The following is a 25,328-nucleotide window of genomic DNA, read 5'->3' as shown; positions in this document are numbered from 1 at the left end:
ATTTAGTGATGAAATAGAAATGCCACTGATGGCTTCAGTCAAGGTTCAAATCTTAATAGCACAACAGTTTTTTATGAACTCTAATACTGCTTCAGAAACAAGGACACTCTCTATTGAAGGAGTCGACTTGAGCAGTAAGGAACTCACCTTGCTGTATGTGTTTTATGTTTTATCAACTAAATACTACCCTGACCAACTAAAAAATATTATCTTTGAGCTGATGGTGAGAAAGAAGCAATGAAAACCGTAAGGAAAACCATAGATATATATATCTAAAGCCTAAGCAGCTGCATTTTAATATTTGTAATGACATTTATCCAATCAATAGTTTCTTTCAAACAAGACTATAATGATAATTCATAATTTCCATGTGGGGGACATTGAGATTATGGAAAAAGGTTTTACAAGAACTCTCGTCTTCATTTCAGGGTTGGCTCCTCTAAATGTAATGTAAAAATTTTTATTCATAGACGTAAATATTTAAATGTCAAGCCCCATATCAAAGGATGGATGGTAAACTAAATATATTTGCAAAATATCTTCAGTGCGACCTTTTTGTATATTGTATGTTGCAAATAATGATTTACTGTATATTTATTTATTTAATTTTTGCTGTAGTTTTTTGTGTTAGTTTGCCCATAATATAGCATCAACACCAGAATAAAAATAGATAGATAGATAGATAGATAGATGGATAGATAGATAGATAGATAGATGAACTATATCGATCCCATATTGGGAAATTATTGTGTTACAGCAGCAGGTCAATAGCATTGCACATAAAGCGAAGTAGCAATAAAACGGACACGTAGAATTTAAATAGCTCAAAATAAGTTAACCCTAACCCTAACCCAGGGATGGACAAAAATACATCAAAATGTATTTTGATACTAAATACAAATTACCCCTCAAATAAATGTATTAAAATAAAATACCAGATACTGGTGCCAGAAAATATAACAAAATACAATACATGTATTTTGTATTTTCAGAAATAGGAAATTCTTTTTCTGGATTTTCCGTTTTCTAACAATTTGGTATAACAGAGCAGTCAGGTTTGGGCTATATAATGTACACAAAGCTCTGGTGAACCCCACAAAAAGGAAGAACAGTCACAGAATGTCAGTGTAACTATGCAAAGCTATTCAAAGACAATAACTTGATTGATTATGTATATACATTTTTTTTTTTAATGGGACTTAACAGCCCATAAACTTTGGCTTTGTATCAACAAGAAAATATTTATCACACAACAATAGCATCACACATTAGGCCTATGTATACTATAAAAGCAAAATATAGAATTAAAACCAGTTTTTACACAGGTAAAGAGCCTAAATAAATTACTGTACATCAAGTTCTGCACTGAAAAATAAATAATAATAAAAGGTAAATAGTAAATCAAATCAAAAGTGAACAGGTAACTTAACAAGTCAGTATAGTTCTATATTAAATGGTAAATGGCTTTGTATTTATATAGCGCTTTTCTAGTCTTGATGACCACTCAAAGCGCTTTACAGTACAGTTTTACAATCACCTATTTAAACACACATTCATACAGTGCATGGCTTACTTGCATGTGTGCGCCGCAGGAAGTGCGCACATTCTGCGGCGCACATTCTGCGGCGCACATCCTGCGGCGCACATCTCCTGCAGCGCAGATGTGCTCACATCCTGCGGTGCACATCTCCTGCTGCGCAGACGTGTGCACATATCCTGCATCGCACATCCTGCAGCGCACATCTCCTGCAGCGCAGATGTGCTCACATCCTGCGGCGTGCACATCCTGCGGCGTGCATCTACTGCTGCACAGATGTGTGCACATCTCCTGCAGCGCACATCCTGCGGCGCACATCTCCTGCAGCGCACATCCTGCGGCGCACATCTCCTGCAGCACTGCGCAGATGTGCGCACATCTCCTGCGTCGCAGATGTGAGCACATCCTGCCGCGCAAATCTCCTGCGGCGCAGATGTGAATATACGTATTTCAAATACAAGTAATAGAAATACTGCCCATCATTGCCCTAACCCTATGTTAATGACACACAATAAAGTAGTAGAATAGACATCAAGTACTAAATATAATAGACAAACGATAAACCTATAAACAAGAGACTAAAGTGATAACAAACTCTTGACAAGAGACATGTGTGCAAAGTTGCAGTAGCTGTTTGCATAAGTTGCATTAGTTTCGAAATGTTGAAATATAAGGTTTGTACTCATGGTCATTGTTTACAATAAAGTATGAATAAATCACAATCACAAAGAAAATACAACAGTGTCTATAAGAAGATCTGAGCAGCAGAGGAAGAAAACACATTTAACCATTGCTCTATCCCACCATCCTCCCCCAGCCGCCCCGCCCCTGTAATGTCTCTGATTGGCTTAGGTTAGACATGAAGACTGATTATTGGTTAGAATAACGGAAGAACATCAAGGTAAACCAATCAGAGGCAAGGCAGGGGTAGGTCTCTTTAAATGACGTGGAAAAAAGCCCCTGACAAGCCAGTCACCCACTTCCTGTTTACGTTTCCACGGATGAGCGCAGGAAAATAAACTACAGATAACTTGAGAAACAAATTCTTCACTACTTCGGTGGCGGCTCGTCTCAGTTAGCCTCCCTCTTCACTACTGTACCGAGGCGCCGGAGAGACGGAAGGACCCGTCCTGCCCCTAGTGTAGGAGCGAAGAGAGCTAGCCGGGGCTAGCAGGTAGCTGGTAGCTAGCGTCTCAGCAGCACGTCAACACTTACCTGAGCTCAACGTCTGCCAGTATGGAGAATAGATATAACCTCAAGAGTCCAGGTAAGCTAATTTTCAAATGTTTCCCCACTGCTGCAGCTGCCAGTGAGCTTCCTAACACCTCACACATCTGAAACACAGCTATTTACTGTGTTTTATTTATGTGCAGTCATTGTGGACAGCGTCCCTAAGAATACAATCACTACCCTGACACAAGCCAAATGCTGAGTTTCTTATTTCTCACTGCGTATACATGTTTGCTAGCGTCTCCCACTTGTGAATTACATGGGAATACTCTTAACACTATGTAGTATTTAGATCCAAGATAATGCTGCACATTCAGCCTTCATAGGAACTACATCTTCCTGGAGGTATGTGGTGTTGAGGTGTGATCTACTTCACTTTGTTTAGGACACGTCTGCCTGTGTACTGTGGGTTCAGACCTTCAGAGACAATGGTTTCCTGGATTTGAGTAGGACCAGCCAGCAGGAATCACAACTGATTTGTCATCACATTGACTGGCAGTGGATGATGTAACGTGGATGTTTTCTTTTCTTAGTGAATCATTTTGTTCCAAGGTCTCAATCTGTTTCCTAGGGATTAGTTTGAGAAAAAAATAAGGCTGGATTTTCTTTAAAACCCTAACCCTTTCGATTGTGATTTTTGCAACCAAATAGTGTAAGAAAAGATTGACCTATAGATGGTGCTTTATTATAGTTAAACAAGATTCAAACTCCTTATGTGAATGCAACCTTATCTATAGGGCACTTTTATTTCTAATTTGTTTGGTCTGACTCTCAGACCTATCAGTTTAGTTGATGTTGACACGATAAGATGTTTGAATGAAGAGGAATGGTCTGTTTGCTGGCAGAAATACCTTAACAATGTAACAGTGGCAGTGAAATCAAATCAATCAAATTTTATTTGTATAGCCGATATTCCCAAATCACAAAAACAGAAACACTTTTAACAGGGTATAAAGAACGTAGAAACCTCACAGAGCCACATGTGAGGGATCCATCTCCCAGGACGGACAGAAGTGCAATAGATATCACGTGTAATGGAGAACATCAGAAAGATAAGGGTATTTGCTAGCCTGGCATTGTCATACTCATAATTCTAGTCAGAATATGAGTCTGATACTGCTCCATTGGGCTGTGATTATGGGGCGTGTTTCAACTGAACCAGGAAAAAAAATGCCTCTTTGCTCAATTGGATAGACCTCCAATCAGAGCAACGTAGTATGTGACGTATGTTAAGCGACGCATGGTTGTTGTCAACTATATCACAACATTGTGAGTTATTTACTTAGTCAGACAGTCAAGACTTTCTCTTACCATTTGTAAGTTAGATGAACTTCATCCACGATGATACCTATTACGTTGGCTTGAAAAACATCGGAGCCTAGCATGTCCCTCCACTTCTTGTTCAGCAGCCAGGATTCCGGGCTTCCGAAAAGGAGCTGGCAACGACTGCTGGTAATGTACACCTCGTCGTGCACGCCGAGTTGCATCGCTGTGATGCCCATTTCGTTCGCCTCTTTCACTTGGTCCTCCGTGAGTGCAACCAAAGGAGAAACCACAATGACCACTGGGTTTTCATTGTATCCCATCTTCTTCGCGACCATCGGGGCCAGCTGATAAATTAAACTTTTTCCGAATACCGTAGGAAGGACTGCAAAAACATATTTTCGATCTACAAATGCCTTGATCGCGTTTCTCTGTTCCTCTTTCAAAATGATTTCGCTGTCGATGTCTTCTTAAACAGACTCAATGGCAGCATCTACACATCTCAGCTCTCCAGCGGCAGGCATGTTTGTTGAAAACGAATTCAACCCAAGCGCTCTTTGGTGACGTGGTTGATTACGTTACTGTTGATCATCTGTCCATCATCGTATAAAGCCCGCCCTGACAATCTGATTGGTCCGAACAGTTTCTGTTCGGGCATAGTTTCTCCCCAACGGAGCAATGCCAGACCGAACTTCCCAACCTCAAATGTTGTGGGCGGGGCTAAGTTCGTTTGGCATCCAGGCTAGGTATTTGCAGCATTGATTAGAATAAACACTTTGTAGCCGATGTCAGACACATGTCTACAAACCAGTCAGTGTCAAGCATATAGGTCGTGTGAAGACATACATGTGTCACACAAAATTCTTTAGTCCACTACCTGCATTTAAAAGTGAAAACACAACTAACCGGATGAGATATATGAAGTGTAACAAGGACATGAATCTAGGTTCAGACAATGTGAATCCATCTGCAAATCTGACTTTTAGGTTTATTGACATTCGGACAGGTTATTTTGATTAATGGGATATTTAGTTTTATTATTTAGTAATTAATGTTAATAAAGAACTCAACATACTATCAAAAAGTTAAGTAATTTGTAAACATTTTATTGTGGAAAAGTCCTACATTAGTAGTATGATACATTTACATCAGCATTTTCCAACAGGAGATTACTCAATAGCATGTGTTATAAGGTCAAAAGACAAAAAAATCTAGTAAAATAAATAAAGCACTGAGTTCAAGCCACGTATCACAAGTTGGCGTATCATGTAAGCTGACTGTTTGCTTTACTAGTGTACAGCTCTTGCTCCAAAGACACACATACCAGTACATGCACAAGCAGGTGCTTACAGGCACACATTATTTGTTTAAAGCCACTGGGTTGGAACTGGTTTTGTCCAGGTTTCAGTTTCAGAATTGCTGTATTCTACAGCTAACTTGCTGTTGCTGTTACCAAATCTTCAGTGACTACAAAACATGAATCACAAAGCCCACACATGTCTGCTGATGCCTTAGTGATGACCTGTGACCTTTTTTGTACAACTCATAGTGAAAAGTGTGAAGAAAGGTAGGAAATGGCATTCAGTGGTTTGTTGTAGTGATAGTGTGAAAAGAAAATATTGTGCCACTTCCATTTCACATTGCCAAGTCTCCCCAACAGTGTTTTTGTAGTTAAATCATTAATTTCATTCCAAAGTTTCAGTTGATCTGTCAATTTATTAGTGACTTGATAATAAAATTAGTTTGTTGTTTTAAGTGATTCAGCCCTGCGGTGTGTATCGTCCATTTATTATAAATGGCAGTTCTCTTTTTTTCGTGTCGTGGCGGAGCCAAGCCCATGTGACACTGGCTGAGAGAGGTGGGGTAAACACTGGACAGTTTTCCAGTCTATTGCAGGGCTTACAGTGCCTTGCATAAGTATTCACCCCCCTTGGACTTTTTCCCATTATGTACTGTTACTAACTGGAATTCAAATAGACTTAAATAAACTTTTTCCCGTTTGATCAACAAAACATGCATAGTACTTTGGAGGTGCAAAATAAATTTTATTGTGACACAAACAATAATAAGAACAAAAAAGTTGACATCTGTTGGGTGCATAAGTATTCACCCCCCTGTGTCAATACTTGGTAGAACCCCCTTTCGCTGCAATTAGAGCTGCAAGTCTTTTGGGGTATGTCTCTACCAGCTTTGCACATCTAGAGATGGAAAGGTTTGTCCATTCTTCTTGGCAAAAAAGATGAAGCTCAGTCAGATTGGATGGAGACCATCTGTGAACCGCAATCTTCAAGTCTTGCCATAGATTCTCTATTGGATTGAGGTCTGGGCTTTGACTGGGCCATTTTAAGACATTAACATTCTTTAATCCAAACCATTCCTTTGTAGCTCTGGCTGTATGTTTAGGGTCATTGTCCTGCTGGAAGATGAACCTCCGCCCCAGTCTCAAGTCTTTTGCAGACTGCATCAGATTTTCTTCAAGGATTTCCCTGTATTTGGCTCCATCCATCTTTCCCTCTATTCTGACCAGTTTCCCTGTACCTGCTGAAGAGAAGCATCCCCACAGCATGATGCTACCACCACCATGTTTCACTGTTGGGATGGTGTGCTCAGGGTGATGGGAAGTGTTGGGTTTTCGCCACACATAGCGTTTTGCATTGAGGCCAAAAAGTTAAATTTTGGTCTCATCTGACCAGAGCACCTTCTTCCACATGTTTGCTGTGTCTCCCACATGGCTTCTGGCAAACTCCAAACGGGATTTTTTATGGATCCCTTTCAACAATGGCTTTCTTCTTGCCACTCTTCCATAAAGGCCAGATTTGTGGAATAGTTGTCCTGTGGACAGATTCTCCCACCTCAGCTGTGGATCTCTGCAACTCCTCCAGAGTAACCATGGGCCTCCTGGTTGCTTCTCTGATTAATTTTCTCCTTGTCCGACTCTTCAGTTTGGGTGGACGGCCTCCTCTTGGTAGGTTTGCGGTTGTGCCATATTCTTTCCATTTTCTTATGATGGATTTTACGGTGCTCAGAGAGATGTTCAAAGCTCTGGATATTTTTTTATAACCTAACCCTGCTTCATATTTCTCCACAACTTTATCCCTGACCTGTTTGGTGAGCTCCTTGGTCTTCATGATGCTGTTTGTTCAGTAATGATCTCCAACAAACTCTGAGTCCGTCACAGAACATGTGTATTTATACTGAGATTAAATTGCAGACAGGTGGACCCTATTTACAAATTATGTGACTTGCAAATGTGACTTGTGAATGCAATTGGTCGCACCAGATCTTTGTTAGGGGTTTCACAGTAAAGGGGGTGAATACATATGCACTCAACACTTTTCAGATTTTTATTTGTAAATAATTGTGAAATCCATGTAATATTTCCCCCCACTTCCAAATGATGCACTATTTTGTGTTGGTCCATTACATAAACTCACGATGAAATAAATTGTAATCTGTGGTTATACCATGACAAAATGTAGAAAAGTCCAAAGGGGGTGAATACTTATGCAAGGCACTGTACATATAGAGACAAACAACCAGTGATGCTCACATTCACACCTACGAACAATTTAACCTGCATTTCTTTGCAGTGTGTGATTGAACCAGAGTACCAAGAGAAAACCCATGCTTCCCAGGGGAGCACATGATAACCTCACATGAGAATTACAATCAAAGAAGTTACAAATCATCACAGATTACAATCCTAATCTAGTCATGATTGTATCTGAGAATGGAACAAATGAAAAGAGCCAAATCAGCCACTGCTGCAGAGATGCAGCTGCATGTGAGTCAGCTGCTGCTGGTGGGCAGTGCTCCACAGTCGTCCGATAAGTTTGTGTTCCCTTCATGCAAATGTCCTACCTTCATCCACGTGGAAGTACCAAAATGACGGTGATAGCAGCAACAATAGAGCACAAGATTCAAGGGTTTATTGTCATACAACGATAACATTAAGCAGTCGCTTGCAATAAAATGCTTGGGTCACAGGCTCTCTTATGGTAATGCTCAGGATAGTAAAAGCAGACAGAAAAATAAAACAAAAATATAAGATAAAATAGAATATAAAAATAAAATATATATATATATATATATACACCTAAAATAGTGCAAGTGTGTTCAATATTGCAAAATGCAATGGTGCAAATTTGCTAAGGTGCAGAGTCAGTGGAATTATGACGGATTGGAGGAGTGTAAAAGTCTTATGGCCTAGGGGATGAAACTGTTGCTGCGACACCGTCGGCCAGATGGCAGCAGGCAAAAATGTTTATGGCTGGGGTGAAAGGGGTCTTTGATGATCTGGTTGCTCCTCTTCCTACACCGCTGGGTGTAGAGATCCTCCATGGATGGTAGCGCCGTCCTGCTGATGTGTTGAGTAGACTGCAACACCCTCTGTGGAGCCTTAAAGGCCTATGTATGCTTCTCCGTTTTAACGGATACGGACAGATAGGACCGCCTTCTTCGCCGTGGAATGCCCTCTCCGGGCTCCGCGGAGAGCTTTTCGTGCACCTCTGATTTTTTTAACTACACTTCGGCATGGTGGAGAGCCCTTGGCTGTGATTGGTCCGCAACGCCAGTATTTCGGAACGACATCATTTCCGGACCTCAAACTTCCTGTTTCATTCCCTATAGCACAATAAACCCAAAACACAACTACGACTCTAGGATTAAAGTGTGTTAAGCCAGCGGAGTTGTCCGGCTGACGGTGGCTGGTTAGAGTACTTACGGCATGTGTGTACGGTCACATACGGTTATAACGCCCTGTCATTACGGCGCTAGCTGGCTAGCCACCATGCTAACTGCGGTGGTAACAGAGCAAAAACCCGCTGTCACGACTTTAATTCCACGGCTGTCATGACACTGTTTCTCAAATACCGTCAGGTTAAAAGCAAACGCTTGGTAGTAGTTATTATCGGGAGTCCCTGCTGACTGTGTGTGAAAGCTGGAGGGGAATCTAGCTGCCTCCGTGTAGCTTTAAGCTGTTGAATTAGCAAGGCAGTTTGGAAACAAGACCGGGGAACCGCCGCGCTACGAAACGATCACATAAGCATTTTGACCCGCTGGGTTTCACTTTATTTCAGCAAAAACTGTCCTTTCTACGCGTCATCAACAGCCTTTGTCTGTTAGTTACCATCGGTCACTGTGTGTGAGGAAAGCCTGAAGTAAATAAACAAGCGTGGAGTTCTTCTACATACCTCATGAGATAGGCTTCTCTAAGCTCGTCTTCTGTTGCGCCACCTACTGTTCTTGCGGTGAATTGTTTTCAGCACAAACAGCTCGTAGAACCATAAATGAAAAAGAGTCCGTCCGATCCGTCCGCTCGTAACGGACTCGGAGAAGCATACTTTAGCCTATATGGTATGAAATACAATATGAAATATTAGATGTTTTTATTTCATCACAAGATGTTTATCGTCAATTCGCAGAGCCACGTAAGAAGGCAGTTGTTGTTTGAACCTAGTAGCACCCACAATGTTTATTGTGAATTGCTAACAGCCTGGTCTAGGAAAATTTATATTTTGGAAATCAACGTTCCCTGGTGCTGTAACCCTGACGTACGCCTGTAGTTTGGCAGCTGTTTTCGTTGTTGACTCTTGGCTGGCCTTTTAATTTTTTTGTGCAGGAGCCCGACGGTCACATTCACAGTGCTGTTTGGTGTATATTTCATTTTGTTCTAGTTGGTGCGCTGTCTAGCCTGGTGTGTTTAAATTTCCTTCATTCCACCCCTCCTTACTGTACCTTATCATACTCCTTTCACAAAATTCAGGCGCTGACTCAAAGACTAGGATTAGTTCCTCTTTGTAGCCCTGGCATTACCTTTTAGCTGAACGTGGTGAAAGCAGCAGCTGCTGAAAAGCAATAAAAAAAAAAAGCTCAGACTTTGGAAGAGTCTCTTACCCCCCCTCCCCTGGGCTCTATGGTTTTTTTCATCTTTAGAGTTGGCTTGTATTACGCAATTGTATCCTCTCTCTCCCCTCTGGACCAACTATGAATCATTCCCGGTGGCAAACACTCAAAATGTGAGTTATATAAGATGATGTGGCATACAAGGATTATCGCCCTATTGCCTTTAGCGACTGACTGGACCTCTGCAAACTCAACAGAGGCCAGAGGCTGTAGTGTGGGACAGGGCTTTTCCTTGTCATCTCTGCTTACTGTTACCGGAAGGACTAACCAAAAATGGGCATGGGAAATGAAGAGACTGTCAAAACTCATCCAGATATTGGCAGAGACGATGTTGAATGCCCTGCCCTCTCCTCTTCTTTTTCAGCATCCCTAGGAATTACAGTACCATCATACCGGACAGTCTGCAATGTATTATCTATATGACCTGTCAATGCAGGAGGTTCTGTTCTCTTTTTGTTTAAAAGTTCATATTCTAGTCGAATGTGGTGGAGTACTCAAGGTTGAATAGTTGACTAACCATAGGGAGCAGCCATCAAGTCTGATGTGTTGAATATATATGCAGCCTCATGTAGAATTACTACTGTGGATAGAAGCTGTATGCACCTCACATCAGACTCTGTGAACCCCTGTGATCAGAGCCCCGCTACAGGCAAGCTGACCTGTTTTCCACAGGACAGGTATGTGCGGAAGGAGGTGCCGCTCATTTATGTTGGTAGTTTGATGTTTGCCCGAAAGTTAACTGAAAAGGTAGGACTTTAGTTCATCCTCTTTACTTGTGAATACACCTTTTTGTCTTGTTTTAACACTTGAAAGTTGTTCATCAGATGTAAGCTCAAATTTCTGTATTCTGGTCTACTCCTTATTTGATCATCTTTATCAGGGATGTAATAATAGTAATGATCCAGATGCTGAAAAATGTCTGAATCTTAAATTAAACTTGTACAGCATGAGGAATCAAGATGTGTTAAGTTACTGCATCATCAACACTATTAGTTTTTTAAGTTCCTGTGGCGGTTGGACAGTAAAGACCTACCTCTGTATTTAATTATTGTGAAAACACATTAAGGAAGTGCCATGTTGGTTACATGTAACTAACTTAGCAATTTAATACTGCAGAGCAGAAAGTAACTAACTTAGCACCTGCTGTGACAAAGTGTGGATGATAGGTGATATATAAGTCAATATTAAATTAACAGGATTGTGGTAGAGGCATACCTAAATTCATGAGATGAAACTATGCAAATACGACAGTGTTTCAGATACAGTATTGTAAACCAGTGGTGGTTAAATATAGTCCTAACAAGTTATCTGAGTTTTTTTAAGTCAACTAGTCAATAAGAAATAGCCCATTCAATCACGGGTTTGCAAAATCTTTTCATATAATGTATTTTTCTGGTGATAGTTTCTCCTCTCTATACCCAGTGGCCTTCAAGTCCTTCTAACAGAAGATGAGAGAAGTGTTGCAGGCTCTGTAATGTCTGTCAAATACTTGAAATGTAACAATACCAGAGACTTGAAAGGTGGAACCAGTGTCATTGGAATTCCACGATTCTCAATAACAAAGGAGTTATCACAGCAAACAGTAGAATATAACAGAGGCTGTTGTTCACACAATGATCTAACACAAACAACCCTCCATATGGCTAGTCTGCAAGCAGTAGTTAAAATTGACCAACAAGGTGTCTGACCAATAGTGGGATAACACTCATTAAACAAGTTAACATTATATTTTGACAGACAGAATGATGGAAGTCTACATATGTTTTGAACACCCAGCTTGAGAGAGAGAGAGAGAGAGAGAGAGAGAGAGAGAGAGAGAGAGAGAGAGAGAGAGAGAGAGAGAGAGAGAGAGAGAGAGAGAGAGAGAGAGAGAGAGAGAGAGAGAGAGAGAGAGAGAGAGAGAGAGAGAGAGAGAGAGAGAGAGAGAGAGAGAGAGAGAGAGAGAGAGAGAGAGAGAGAGAGAGGAAATGCTCTGAATTTGCTTATATATTCCAGTTGTCTGTAGCTTGTCCTAATGACAATCTGTGTCAAACGCAAAATAGGTCGTAGCAGACCTGTTGATGCACCTGCACCTTTTGCTGCCATTCCATGTGTTATTGATGGTGTTTACTATGCCTGGTTTCTAGACCTTCTCTTCAAATTTGACCCTTGGAGGATTATTACACTGCCCCACGTCTGCCATGATCTGTTTCCCTTGTGAATCTCTTTCATTGGACTTCCAGTTTTACTTTGAAATATCTGTTCCCCTTTGTTTATTGTGAGTTCTACCTCCTATACCCTGTGTTTGTGAGTGTTGTGTTTTCCAATCTGTCCTTTGAGTGTTTCTCCCCCGTCAGTCGTGTTTGTATTATTGAAATGTATTTTCTGGACTTTGGATTCCTGCTTGCTCCCTTTTTTGCAAAGATGTGCTTGTTTGGACTGCCCTCACTGGTATGACTCTGCCTTTACTAGGTATACTGACGGATAATTTGACAATCAAACACTGCCCCCTGAGATTTGGACGAGACACAGGGATATCATGTCCCTGACCTGAAGAGCTGAAAGACTCCCAGCCTAAGGGAGAGCTGGCCCTGCCATCAAAGCTGGAGCGGCCAGCCTCTGTCCCAGAAGATCCAGATGGATAAAGTTCAAAGCTGGCTCTCCCAAGTAGCTCATCTCTCAGTCTGAAGTGCCTGTCCAGCCCTGATAGTCCATCACACCTCTGAGCACTCCTGATTCCCCTCTGCAGGGCACTGATGGATTCCTAAAGTGGGAAATCATGACTGACCTGTGGGCGAAAAGATAGAGTGGATGGTTTAACCTGAAGAGCTTTTAGCCATAGCTCTCACAGAGACTCCGTTCCTCTTCATCTACCTGCCACCTAAAAGTGTCCCTGTCTTTCTTTCTGACCCACGCTACTGAGATTTTCTAGAATGCATTGAATTGTAAAACTTTTCAGACAGACATTTCTTTCTTTCTGGATGTAAGAAAAAAACACATCTATATTATTCATAAAAATGATAACATAAACAGCATATGTGCATATCATATGTGAAGATTGATAACTGGGAAGAAGGATCACACAAATTGTTTTTTCCTGCTCACAGCAGCACTCTTGAGTCTGTGTTTTCTGCCGACTCAGTCCTCTGCCACGCAGTCACAATGTGTAATTTAATGCCTCATTTGCTGCTGCTGCTGCTGCCGCTATGTTAATGAGGCCCACTGTCACTGGTTGGTATTTATGCTGTCAGGATAACTTAGGCAATACTTTCGATCATCTTAAACCACATATTGAGGTATAATTGTTGTAAGAATGGACACATAGTAATTTAGAGACTTTCATCGCTTCCTACACAGTTTTGGAAAAATAGAAAAGGGAAAATTTCTCATCATTGTTATACCGCTGCACAGAAGGCGTTATGTCTTTGGGTCGTCCAATCCATCCGTCCGTCATCCAAAAATGAAACAACAAATCGCGTGATATCAATGTTTCAGGCAATGTTTATTTATATAAAATGTATTTTTCTCTCTCTCAAAGCTCTAAGTAGGGAGAATTGAATAAAAAAAAATAAAGTAAAATATGCAAAATGTTGCCGATATGTCCCAGACTCGCAGCACACACATAATTGCATATTAACTGTGCTTGTGACAGTGTAGAAGTTGAGCCATTGACTTAATCGACCTAGATGTTGTTGTTCTAAAGAAAAATCAGTAGAGCAATTTGGCCTAGTTAGCATCCATAATGCCACCTACTGTACAATCAGCATAGAACATTGAGCAAAGACTTACATCTTTTAGTGCAAGCATGGATTTGAGATCATAAATAAAGTGTTGAATTTGAAAAAATGGGGGGGTATGTGGGAACCCAATCATGGGTTCCCACATACTCCCAAAGGTATACACCCACAAAGACAGACACAGAGGAATTAGACCTCCACAGCTTTTGCTTTCCTCCACCAACTTTCAGCTCTGCAACACATGTCCTGCAGCCTTTCCTCCTTCATCATCTTTTCATTTTAATTGCTGTCATTTTTTCCCCTTCTTCACACTTCCCCTCAGTGATTATTTATTTTCCTTGCACCACTCTCTTATTCTCTCTTGAATAAAAATCCTGTGTCCACAGGAACATTTTCAGAACACTGTGAGTTTTGATTCTTGCACTCCAGGCTACCAGCTGTTTGTACTATTGGGTTTTTATAGGAATTCTAACGGTAAAACTTGTTTGTTGTGTCTAACATCAAAGGTGCCAATCTCCTTTACAGTGTTGTGAGAGTGTCTGCACATTGCGTAGTTGGTAAAGTCAAGGCTCCAGGCTACCTTTGGAGAACTTTCACCCCTCTTATCTAGTATTTTTTTTATCCTACATGAGAAATCTGAGCATCCAAAATACACTCTCTGCAAGCTGGTGTCTGTACTCAGCTATAGAACTTAAAGGGATCATTCACCCAATAATGAGAATTCACTCATTATCTACTCACCACTATGCCAATGGAGGAGTCCCGAAAACACTTTTGAAGTTTAAGGGGTAAACAGAGTTGCAGCCAAATCCAATACAATTGAAGTAACTGGGCGACCACATCTTCAAACGTAAAAAAATCAACAGAAAAAAACATAAAATTCCCCCATGCTGCTCCCGTGGTGTCATCCAAGTGTCGGTCAGCCTTGACGTTAACATTCGACTCAAAACAGCGTCATGCGTTAATTGCGTTTACACAATGTTTTTAGTTTAAATGTCCTCTGATATCCTCAGCCCGGAGCCGCGCTCACACACCGCACAAGCTCACACCTCTATGCTCTCGCCTAAGGGGCATATGACACAAAATAATAATTTTGGTAAAATAAGATTAGATTAGAGTGATACAAAGATAAAGATACAAAACACAGCTTGCAAAAGTTTTGTCCAAACTGTTTTGTCAATTACAGAGACAAAACTCTGGAATGCTATCGCTACAAATAATTGTGTACTAATTTGATCACCTTTAAACTAATGTGAATAGCTGAAAGACAGTCAGTCACATCAGCGGATATCTGAATGTCCACTCACTGGTCAGTCCAGAAATGTATTGTTGTGCATGAAAAAGGCTAGAACGATATGCTTATCTCCCGATTCAATAATATTATACAACTTGGATGCTGTTGCTATATGTATTATGGGTCAATATTACTATTTATTTTGATGAATCAATTGTAATATATTTATTATATACTGTCCCTGTTTTAAATAAAGCAATCAGGAATGAAAGAGGACTTTGTTTCTGTAGTTCAACAAGATGAACAGAGTTTGTTGCATCAGTTTCACGATGCAACTGAGCAAGTTGCCCTTGAAAAATGAGGCTTTTAAAGTTAGTGCTGCAGTGGTCTCAGATACATTTAATGAAAATTTAATTTCCTCTGCTGCCAATCTCATTTTCAGCTTGCAGCTACAGGTTGTGAACAAGTAGTCTGCCCCGCAGCTGCCTCATCATTTCTGAATGTGAAATGTTGACACTCCTGACGGATGGATGGAGCTCACACAGTTTAGCACTGCAGACACATGTTCAGCTGTTTGCGGATAGGTGCACTGATGATTCTGTGCACAGTCAAGCTTCCTGTCTGTTATTTAATTTGGTGGGCTTTATGCATGTTTTTTCTCCTGAAAACTTGACAGACAGTCACTGATGAAGGAGGAATTATGCATGCACGCAATAGGTGTTGGTAGAGCAGAGATGATGCGAGGCGGTAGAATCAAACCCAGAACATTAAAAGCGCATGTCATCACACCAAACAAGTAACATCCCTCAAGCAGCTTATTTTATCATTCTGATTGAAATGTAGCCCAGCTCTCTTGTGCTTTTGGAGTTCTCATTCAGGGATACAGACACCTATCCGGGCAGGCAACGTTTATCACCATGGGAAAGATTTGTGCAGTGCAAAATTAACAAAACATGAGGTGTGTTCTTATCAGCTCTGGGTCAAGATACAAGAGTAGTCTGAGGCATGGAGGCTAGCTCTATTTACATAAGATCAGTTTCTCATCTGCTCTTGTGTCTCAATAATTTTAAGCTTGAGTAAGATTGCAAGCACTTTGTGACCCCCGCTTCTTGTTAAAACAAGCAGAGGTAAGGAAAGCTATAAAAATGCATGCCCTCTGCTCCACTGCCTCATCCCATACCCTCTGCAGCCTGCACATCCTCCTAGCTTCCCTGGCCTTCCCCCCTATTATTTGTCCTCTCACCCATCCCCACTGCTCTCCCTTATCATCCTCTCCTGTTTTCATTTCGCAGTCTCCATTTCTAGCTCAACTCCCAAGCAATCCACGCTCGATTGGATTCCAAATCAATTTTGCCTCCATGAATACCTCTTAGTTCTGCTTTCCTTGTCACAATTACTTTCCAATTTTCAGCCTCATTCTGTTTTCCTCTTGCTGTTTACTGGTAGCTGGTAGCTGGAGCTTTAGAGGCATCCCATGAGATGGCAAAAGCAAGCAAACTGACCTTGCTTTCCTATTGCTCAACAGCTACTTGGAAACTGGTGATGAGAGCTGTTAACGTGAGACTGAGACATCAGCACCTGTTGTTGTGTTGCCCCCATGTACTCCCATCTTGGTAGTCAGTGTTACATCATCATCATCACCACCACCACCACACTTGTGTAACTCTCCTTCCTATGGTGATGAGGTAGTTTGTATACAGATTAACACAAACGGTCTGAGTGTGTTGCGGGCTAGGTCATGACACAAGGGTTAATATGAGCAGATGTTCTTCTGGCCCCCTCATTCGAAAAGCCCATTGCATCTGCACGTCAACTTACTCAAATGCTGCCATGGGGAGAGATTGACCTCTTAAATACAACACAACAAAAAAAACGTGTTTACTCTTTTTGCCTTGAGCCGGGGTTACAAGTTCAACTGTGTTTGTAGCATGAAGCATCTGCTAATCATCCACTAATCCCCAATGAGCAATTTACAACAATCTTTCAACTTGAGTGATATGTGGGTATAGGCAAAATGTACTGACACCAACAATAAGGTATATCCTGTCCTTGCAATAAGCAAATTGAGTCATTCTTTATTATTATAACTTTTAATATTAAAAGATGAAATAGCATGGAGAAAAGGTGGACATATCTTCACTATAAAGACAGTAAAAATGAAGGGCGATGTGTATCCTGTGTGTTGTAGATATACCTCAATCAGGCAATATTAACTTTTTTTATTTAGACATTTTGTATGTCATCATGACATCAGTTATATAATAATTCGATGATATAAGCTGTGGATCGTAAATCTTATTTTGAAAATCTTGATGACAAAGTTGATGCTACAGATGAGACATATTTGTGCATATAGTCCTATTGAATGCAGAGACACCGTGAAAAAAGCATACAATTAATGATCAATCGATTAATCATGCTAACAGTTCTGGCTTCAGATACTTAAAGCCTGCTAGCGAAACGTACACACATCCATAAAAACATTTCAGATACTGAGTAACAATTATTAGTACAAAGAACCTCTGCCACACTGCTGTCTTGTTCCCAGTTCTTCTAATCTATCTGGCAACTGTCTGACTGAGTGTTGCGGACCTTTACACGAGGAAGACCAATTGTGGATGACCCAGTGCCATGTCACATTAAAAGCATACCAGGAAAGGGAGCCTGGAAAGCTTGTATTGTGACAGCAGCTTAACGGCTGACAAAAAAATTCAAACAGCCAAGTTGAATTTACTTGAATTAATTAGTCAGCTTTTAAAACTATTAATTGCAAGCAGCCAAGTGGTGAGTATGATATGAGTGTGTTGGAATTAGTGCTATGGAAATGTTTTTGTAAACATGGAGGGGGGGGAGTTTGTATTCACAGGAAATTCAAACAAAAGCAGATCAGAAAACAGGGAGGCTTCTTATATAAATATAATGAAATATTCTTGAGAAACAAGGGTAATTATGAATAATTTAGATAAAATAATACATTCTTAGCTTAGATATCCATGGTGACTAAATGGGTTCTTCCTCTCAAGTTGCAAAAAAATGTTTCTCTTAATCAAATTCGATTTGATGCATTTAATCTTGCAGGAAGCCAGTCGGCCCCCCAAAGGCTTAGTGGGATCAGAATGTGCAAAAGAGTTTAATTGAATATTTGTGAAGAAACAATCAGTTCTAAATGTGATTGTTGGATTAGATGTGTGAAGACGCATTGTTGTTCCAGCCTTTTTCCTCTCTGTCTGAAAGACTGTGACAGTGAGTGTGTTTTTTTGCACCGTCAGTTCTTGGAGTCCTATCCCTCCGCATGCTTCTCTCATCTATCCATCTGTGTTAGCATCCTGTTACCCAGGAGAACAGCACATTTGAAGCTCATTGCATCAGGGATTTCAGGAGTCTTGGCCCAGACTGGTGGACTGCTACAAATTCTGAGGCTGTACAATGGAGTTAGGCTTTGTGCTGTGATAGTGACACAAGCAGGGCAGCAAATAATTATGCCAATGAGCCAATATACATAATTTCTAAAGTACAAGTATAAACAGTTCATACCCAAGATCTAAGTATGGCACAGAATCTTTACTTACTGTTGTGTTGCATGCTTTTGTATTGGCCCTATATGCAAATGTTTCATGCATATTTGAGCTTTTATTACGTCTAAATATTTCTACAGAATGAAAGGTGAGGAAAACAATCTGGCAACCTGGTTCACTCATGGAACACCGTCACATAATCGGCTAAAGCAATGTCTCACGCTTGTTAAAGTTCAGTGCATGAACAATACAAATCAATGGTTTTCTAATCAAAGTCACAAGCCAGATGGGGGGAAACAAGGCTCTGTGGCAAGACAGGGCGAAATGAAGAGTCCGAGCATGTAGCAGCCGAAAATCAAAAGGAAGACATCACAATGGGGAATAGCAGGCAAACTGCAGGTGGTCAGAGTAAGACAAGAAAGCTTCAAGCCATACAAATGAGCAGAGGAAATATAGGGAAGGACAATAATTGTATATTTACAATGTGGTATTTTGGTATTTGGTGTTTGCACGGCCCTGCCAGTGTCGCTCCAATGATAAAAATGGTAACGGCCAATGATGTAAGCGCTAATTATCATAATTGACTCTGCAGGTACTAACCTCAGGTGTTTTGTTCTATTTTTGTTTCTTTTGAAAAAAACAGCAGTGAAGAGGCTGATGAAGGAGGCTGCTGAACTGAGGGATCCCACAGAGCACTACCACGCCCAGCCGCTGGATGTAAGTTCACCACAGAACCCAACAAAGCTGCAGCACCTGTCATAGTTGTACCATATGCTCACTTTAGCAGCGGAAGTTCACCAAAACAAGCAATTTCTTCAAGCAGTCAGATTACACATATAACGTCAACCCATGTGCAAACAGACACGAAGACACTAAATTCTGTCATTTTATAATATTTGAACCTGAACGAGAATTAGCATGATGCGGTTTCATGAAAGCCGCAGGTAGCGCTGGAAAAGAGTCATCTAGAAATTCCCTGAGCTGTGTGCGCCTACGGATGATCGTGTGGACTCAAACACAACTAGGCTGGCTTCCCCCACAGAGAAACACAGCGAGTTTATTCGCTTTGCGTCTTGTATGAATGCAGCACAATCGAGCGTCTTTAGTGAATGCAAGAACCTAATATATTTCAGTGTGGGAATTTTGTGTCAACATTTTTTTCCCAGTCAAAATCTGTCTTGAAGTTGTGTTCATCATATCCATCACTTGTCACTCAGAGGCCAGTCAGAGAGTGTATATATCCACCTAAGCTAATGCTCTGTCTCAAAATGTTAAAATAAGTTAAAATAAAGTCCTGTACCTGTTTATCCAGATCAGCTCGGAAATTGAATGGGTTCTTTCTTTGGTCATGTCCCATCCCTCAATAAATTAAAATGGAAATGGATTCTGTAGTTTTGAGAGATCCTACTAACAGACAAATAAACAAACAGACAAACAGCAGAACACATATCTTCCTTGGCAGAGGTGATGAGACTGTACTCACCAAACTAATGAGATCTGAGAACGTGGTGACATAACAAAATTTAAGCCAGGTGAGTCAGGAAACACAAACAGTCAGAAGATCACAATGGTCATGAACATATTTTCCAAGTAAGTTAAAGAAGAATAAGAAAACGAATTAGAGCAGTCCCAACTTTCCAGTGTAAAGATCATCATATTTAACAAATCTTACAGTTTGATGAAATGTTCCCTGGCTTCTGTTATTTACATTTTAACGTGAGAAGGAAGGAAGAGGAAGTTAAACCCCAAGTTGCTACTGATGTATGACAGGTACAATTTTATGTTTCTGTGTGTATGTATATTAATATACATATATAATATATATTTTAATTGAAGAATGGGGATGAGGATTTATATAACTGCTTAACATTAGCACATCAAACCGCTGTGGGAGTAAGATTTCACGTTGCACAGTTGAAGTCGGTCTCGGTGTTGTCACTTCACACAGCCATGAGAAGTCACAGGGTCCTCACATCTGTGGCATATGCTCGTTGTGACATTTCCCTCCTCTTCCCTCTGCAGGATAACCTCTTCGAGTGGCACTTCTCCGTACGCGGGCCTCCAGATTCAGATTTTGATGGTGGCGTTTACCACGGCAGGATCGTGCTTCCACCAGAGTATCCCATGAAGCCCCCCAGCATCATCCTCCTCACAGTAAGCAGCGGCCAAAGGCCACGGCTCTCTCCTCACATCCGATTATTCTCCTGCGGAAGCTGAACATGAAATCATCGCATCAAATGATCAAAGAGTTGAAAAAGGACAGCATGTCATTTAACCTTCAGCCATTTCTAGTTGCATCACACGTGGTGACGGTTGTCAGGCTGCCACCAAACTGTCAGAGGGATTCACACTTCTTTAAAGAGAACATGAGATTGTGTCATTGTGTTCAGACAGCTGTGTGACACTTGCACTAATTGCTGCCTGATAAAAGCCGTAGCACTCTTGAATTGTTGTGATTGAAACATATTCTTTCCTCTTGTCTGTGATACTGCCGATATTTTCAGTTTGCAAACTCCTACTTTGCAGAAGAGCAGACCACATTTCCTCATTCCTTACTCGCAACTCTTTCAAACCCCCATGTCAGTTTGGCTTGTCATAACTTTCGAGAATGTATGTTTTATTCATTTCTCCCCACCCACATACTCACCTCACCACCTCTTTCTTACCTTCCGTCCTAGCCGAACGGAAGATTCGAAGTTGGTAAGAAGATTTGCCTCAGCATCTCTGGCCACCATCCAGAGACCTGGCAGCCGTCTTGGAGCAGTAAGTTGCTCCACATTCTTTCTTCTTTCCTGAGTTCCTCTTGTAAAGTTCTTCTTTGGCCTTTTATATTTTTCAGTACATTTATTTTATATATTGTGTTGTGAGGAAGAACCTTGAGTGACGGCTTGAAGTAGCAGTGATAATGCTGTCCATTATTATCTTAAATTGCATTACGCTCAACTCTCCAATGAAAAGCAGTTTTCAGATAATGACACTCTAGAATGTCAGAAGAGCACATACCTCCACCAAAGCAAAAATAACAAATTTCCTATCTCACAATGTGAAAGAAACAGAACAAACGTTTCCTGGATTAACATTTTTTTCTGGACCTGCACCGAAATTCTTTCTTGGCCCATGTCCTATCCTTCCATCAAGTTTCGTGTAAAACCGTTTTGTATTTGTAGCTTAATCCTGCCAAAAAACAAACCGAAGCACAGTGGTGAAACATAACCTCCTTAGCCGACGTAATTTAAGGATGTGGCCGTCAAAAACAAATAATGAGTTTTTAATAAAAGCAGGGAAAAATACATTGTTTGGGGTGGTATCATTTGTACTTTAATTCCAAACTTTGGTATTACTACATGTTGTATAACAAACATGCACTCATTTTGTCATTTCATAATTGCCATTCTGTTTCTGACTTTCTCTCTTTTAAAAAGCTTTCCTTGCCTTGCTTAGCTTTATTTGTATTTCAATACTGTTACCGCTACCATCGGGGAAACGAAATAGTTCCTGCAAATATTTCAAAGGAACAGAAGAAACTGTGCTCTTTGAGGTGCACGTACGCTTATTTATTTAAACATCTCAGCTGGAAGGGGTGTGCAGAGTATCAGCATTCCAAAATTTGTCGAAACGGAAATGACTGGAAATAGTATGCATGCAGAGTGTTTTCCAGTTAGAAAAATGTAATTAAGCAGCAGAGTGTTCAGGCAGTCGTGGCTCTGTTGTTTTACTGAAGCCAGTAGAAGGAAATTAATCAAGACGACAAACAAACATGGAGAAACATTGATCAGCAAATTATACCATGAGCTATCACAAAAAGTTTGTAAGTATGAAATTAGATATTTATAAAACTGGGGAAATAAGAAATTAATTCTGTTTTTGAGCCTGTAGTTGAACTAAATAGATGTATTATTAATTTGTGTGTGTATGTGTGTATGTGTGTGTGTGTGTGTGTGTGTGTGTGTGCGTGCGTGCGTGTGTGTGTGGTGTGCGTGTGCAAGCAAGCAGGTAGTATAATAAACTATTTTTAATGTTATCAATCCCTCTGTTAATTATGTTTACTGTTGACTACTGGACTAAGCTGGCTAAATAAAGGCTAATAAAATAAATGAAATAAAATTTGACAAATTGATAGGTGTCACAGAAGAGAGGAAGTTGTTATAGTCTTAAATTTGACTTAGATGTTCTATCTGCAATATATTTAACAAAATGAACAGACAGAATATTTAAATCCTGTTAAAAATATGTAAAAAAAAGTATAAAAAAAATAAAACACCCACCACCAATACAAATGATATTGATCCATGTTATTTTTCTGGACTTCACCTCATATCCTTAGTGTTGGTCATTGTAAAGCAATTAATAATTGTTGGATACCTGATTGCGAGGCTGCTTCATGGGCTTGTTTTCCTGTTTTAACCTCTAAAGTCAAAAAGAAAAGTATCAGTAAAGAACTTTTTTTAGTTCTTTACTGGTAATCCATCCTTTTGCTGACTTTTGCTTTCATGTTACTTCCCAGTGTGGAACTTCAATCAGCGGGAACTCAGTGGGAGACGGTGCATTTTACCTCAAAGAATTTTTTCCCATACCGGTTTCCTCTTTTAACCATAAGCAAAAGTTCAGATAAATAACACCATTAATTGAACAACAATGGATGCTTAATACTTCTTTCTGCCAACTGCCTGGTCCCATGGCTGGCCATGCCTTAGAGATTTGACTTCCCCTCCTGTGTGTACAAGTTGTGTCTCATCCTGTTTGGATTGAGCGCAGGAGGCCCGGCTGGATGATTACTCCGAGTTGTGAACGTCACAGGGAGACCAGCTGCAGTGATTCCCTGCTTATGCTCACCGCTGTTGGCTGCTGTTTCACTTTGTGTGCTACGCCAACGCATTTAATGAAGTGTGCCTAAGTAATTCAAAAATTCCCTCTGATGTCACTTTAAAGAAGATTTATAATTTCACATTTTACATATTCCTATTTCTTTAGATAGATGCATACATACATACATACATACATACATACATACATACATACATACATACATACATACATATAAACTTATTCATGAATATGTTTATTTATTTTTCCTCCGGCTGTTTTCCTGGTCTATTTATATTTAATACTGTAAGAGTGCCAGAATTTGAATATTTATTCTACAATAAATTTGTCACACATTTTTATGTTACATTCTCATTGATTGCAAATATGTAGAGAAGCAGGTGTATACACACACACACACACACACACACACACACACACACACACACACACACACACACACACACACACACACACACACACTGATCCATTCATATTTTCAGAAGCTGAGAAGATTCAAAAGCTAGAAAGTTGGCCCATATCTCAAAAGACACTGCTGTTTTTAAAGTAAAATGTGCTGCTGCTGCCTCAGATGACTCTCTAATTTAACTTTGATTTTTCTGGTGACTTAATTTAATGACAGTGAAGTCCAATTTGCAACTGCAAGTACATAATTTGACAAGGCCTGTAGAGCTCTGTTATCCAATGTCAGTCACAGCAGCTCAGTTTAAATAAGGGTAAAAGTGTCTAACTCTCAAAGTCGAGGGTTTTTCAGCAGATGCAGGTTATTGTTAATGCTTCAGTATTTTACTGCAAAAGATTTCTTAACATCTGTCATAAAATACATTAATTACTCAAATGCTCCACAATTCACAATTCAATTTTTGTCCAATTTCATTTCAAAGGGTTGAGAATCCCTACATGATCTAATAACAAATAAGTATATATTTTATATTTTTACATTTTACACTCTATAATGGGGCGATAACAAGATATAATCAAAAAACTAAAGTACACAGAGCAAACTAGAATGGCAAATGTTATAGTGCATGCTTCCACCAAGGCTTCATGAAACCACATTTAAATTCACTAGATCTTGATGTTTTCTTAGGGGGGGTCTGCACTAAACTGCAAATATATCAATCTCCTAAACATTTTCATTAAGATCCGTTAATTATTCTCAGGAATCAATGAAAATGTTGAAAAACTCCCTTACTCGCAATATTAAAGAAAGTGAAAATAGGATTTCTAGATCCGCCCCCTTATTCAGATAATAACCTCCTCTGCGAAGGTAATTACAAATTCTGCTTTCCCGCAAAAGGAAACCTTGCCTGTTATCAATAAATTGATCGACCCAAAGAATGTATGTTAAAGGGCTTTAAAGGACTAGATGTATGTTTAAGCCAAATAACTACAGTCGGAGAATACAGATCTCAAGTAGATCACAATTCAATAGACCTGTGTCAGTAATATCGAAAAACAAAACACTTCTCTAGGTTATCTATTTTTTCATTATAGGATTTACTTTCAACTTAGTGGTAATTGCAGTATAGCTACATTAGGACATTATATTGTGCAAAGTGTGTTTTTATTCCAAAAGCAGGAAATGTCTTTACCATACAGGGTGAATTCAACAGATCATTTAAAGCAGATATAATCAATTCAGCTTTAAAATCTCGTCTTATATAAATGTCAAGTTCATTTGCTATTCAGCATATATCAAGAGTCAGCCTGTGAGTAGCTTCAGAATTGATCCATCACGGTTTGACATATGTTACAACTACACACCACCAGCTGGCATCTGTTTGCTCCAGAATGCAGCGTTCTGGTTGATTGAATGATGTAGTGTCCCTTCTTAGGCCTTTCCTTATGTCTCTCTGCTCAACTCGCCACCATTTCCTCCTCAGCCCAAATATGGTACGAGTCATACCACAGATTGACCTTTTCTTCTCCAAATGTCTCTACTCTGCAGAGTTCATCCTTTGCTCACTTCTATTTACTTACTTACTATGCAAACTTACTAGGTCTGATCATCCAATAAGAGCATGCAGTGGAGGAATATAAATGGTGCATTTGCTGTATGTGCTATCATGTTTATTTTTGAAAGATATTGTGAGACGTTAGCC

At 40.1% G+C, this 25,328-nt stretch overlaps 1 protein-coding gene across 4 annotated transcripts in view; it reads left to right on the top strand.

Annotated features, from left to right (window-relative positions):
• The first annotated feature begins 2,491 nt into the window (after window positions 1-2,491).
• Window positions 2,492-25,328, top strand: part of ube2j1 (ubiquitin-conjugating enzyme E2, J1) — a 40,062-nt gene continuing 17,225 nt past the window's right edge. For all 4 annotated transcript variants that reach the window (XM_053444839.1, XM_053444838.1, XM_053444837.1 and 1 more), the window contains exons 1-4: window positions 2,492-2,804; window positions 19,043-19,116; window positions 20,422-20,553; window positions 21,078-21,162. In XM_053444839.1, the coding sequence (XP_053300814.1) occupies window positions 2,774-2,804; window positions 19,043-19,116; window positions 20,422-20,553; window positions 21,078-21,162 (322 nt within the window). In that variant the 5' untranslated portion in view covers window positions 2,492-2,773. The remainder of the gene's footprint in view (window positions 2,805-19,042; window positions 19,117-20,421; window positions 20,554-21,077; window positions 21,163-25,328) is intronic.

The sequence above is a fragment of the Pleuronectes platessa genome, chromosome 17 (assembly GCF_947347685.1).
Source record: "Pleuronectes platessa chromosome 17, fPlePla1.1, whole genome shotgun sequence".
NCBI classification, from domain to species: domain Eukaryota; kingdom Metazoa; phylum Chordata; class Actinopteri; order Pleuronectiformes; family Pleuronectidae; genus Pleuronectes; species Pleuronectes platessa.
The sequence above is the reverse complement of the archived record's forward strand: the minus strand, read 5'-3'. Positions and strand labels throughout refer to the sequence as shown.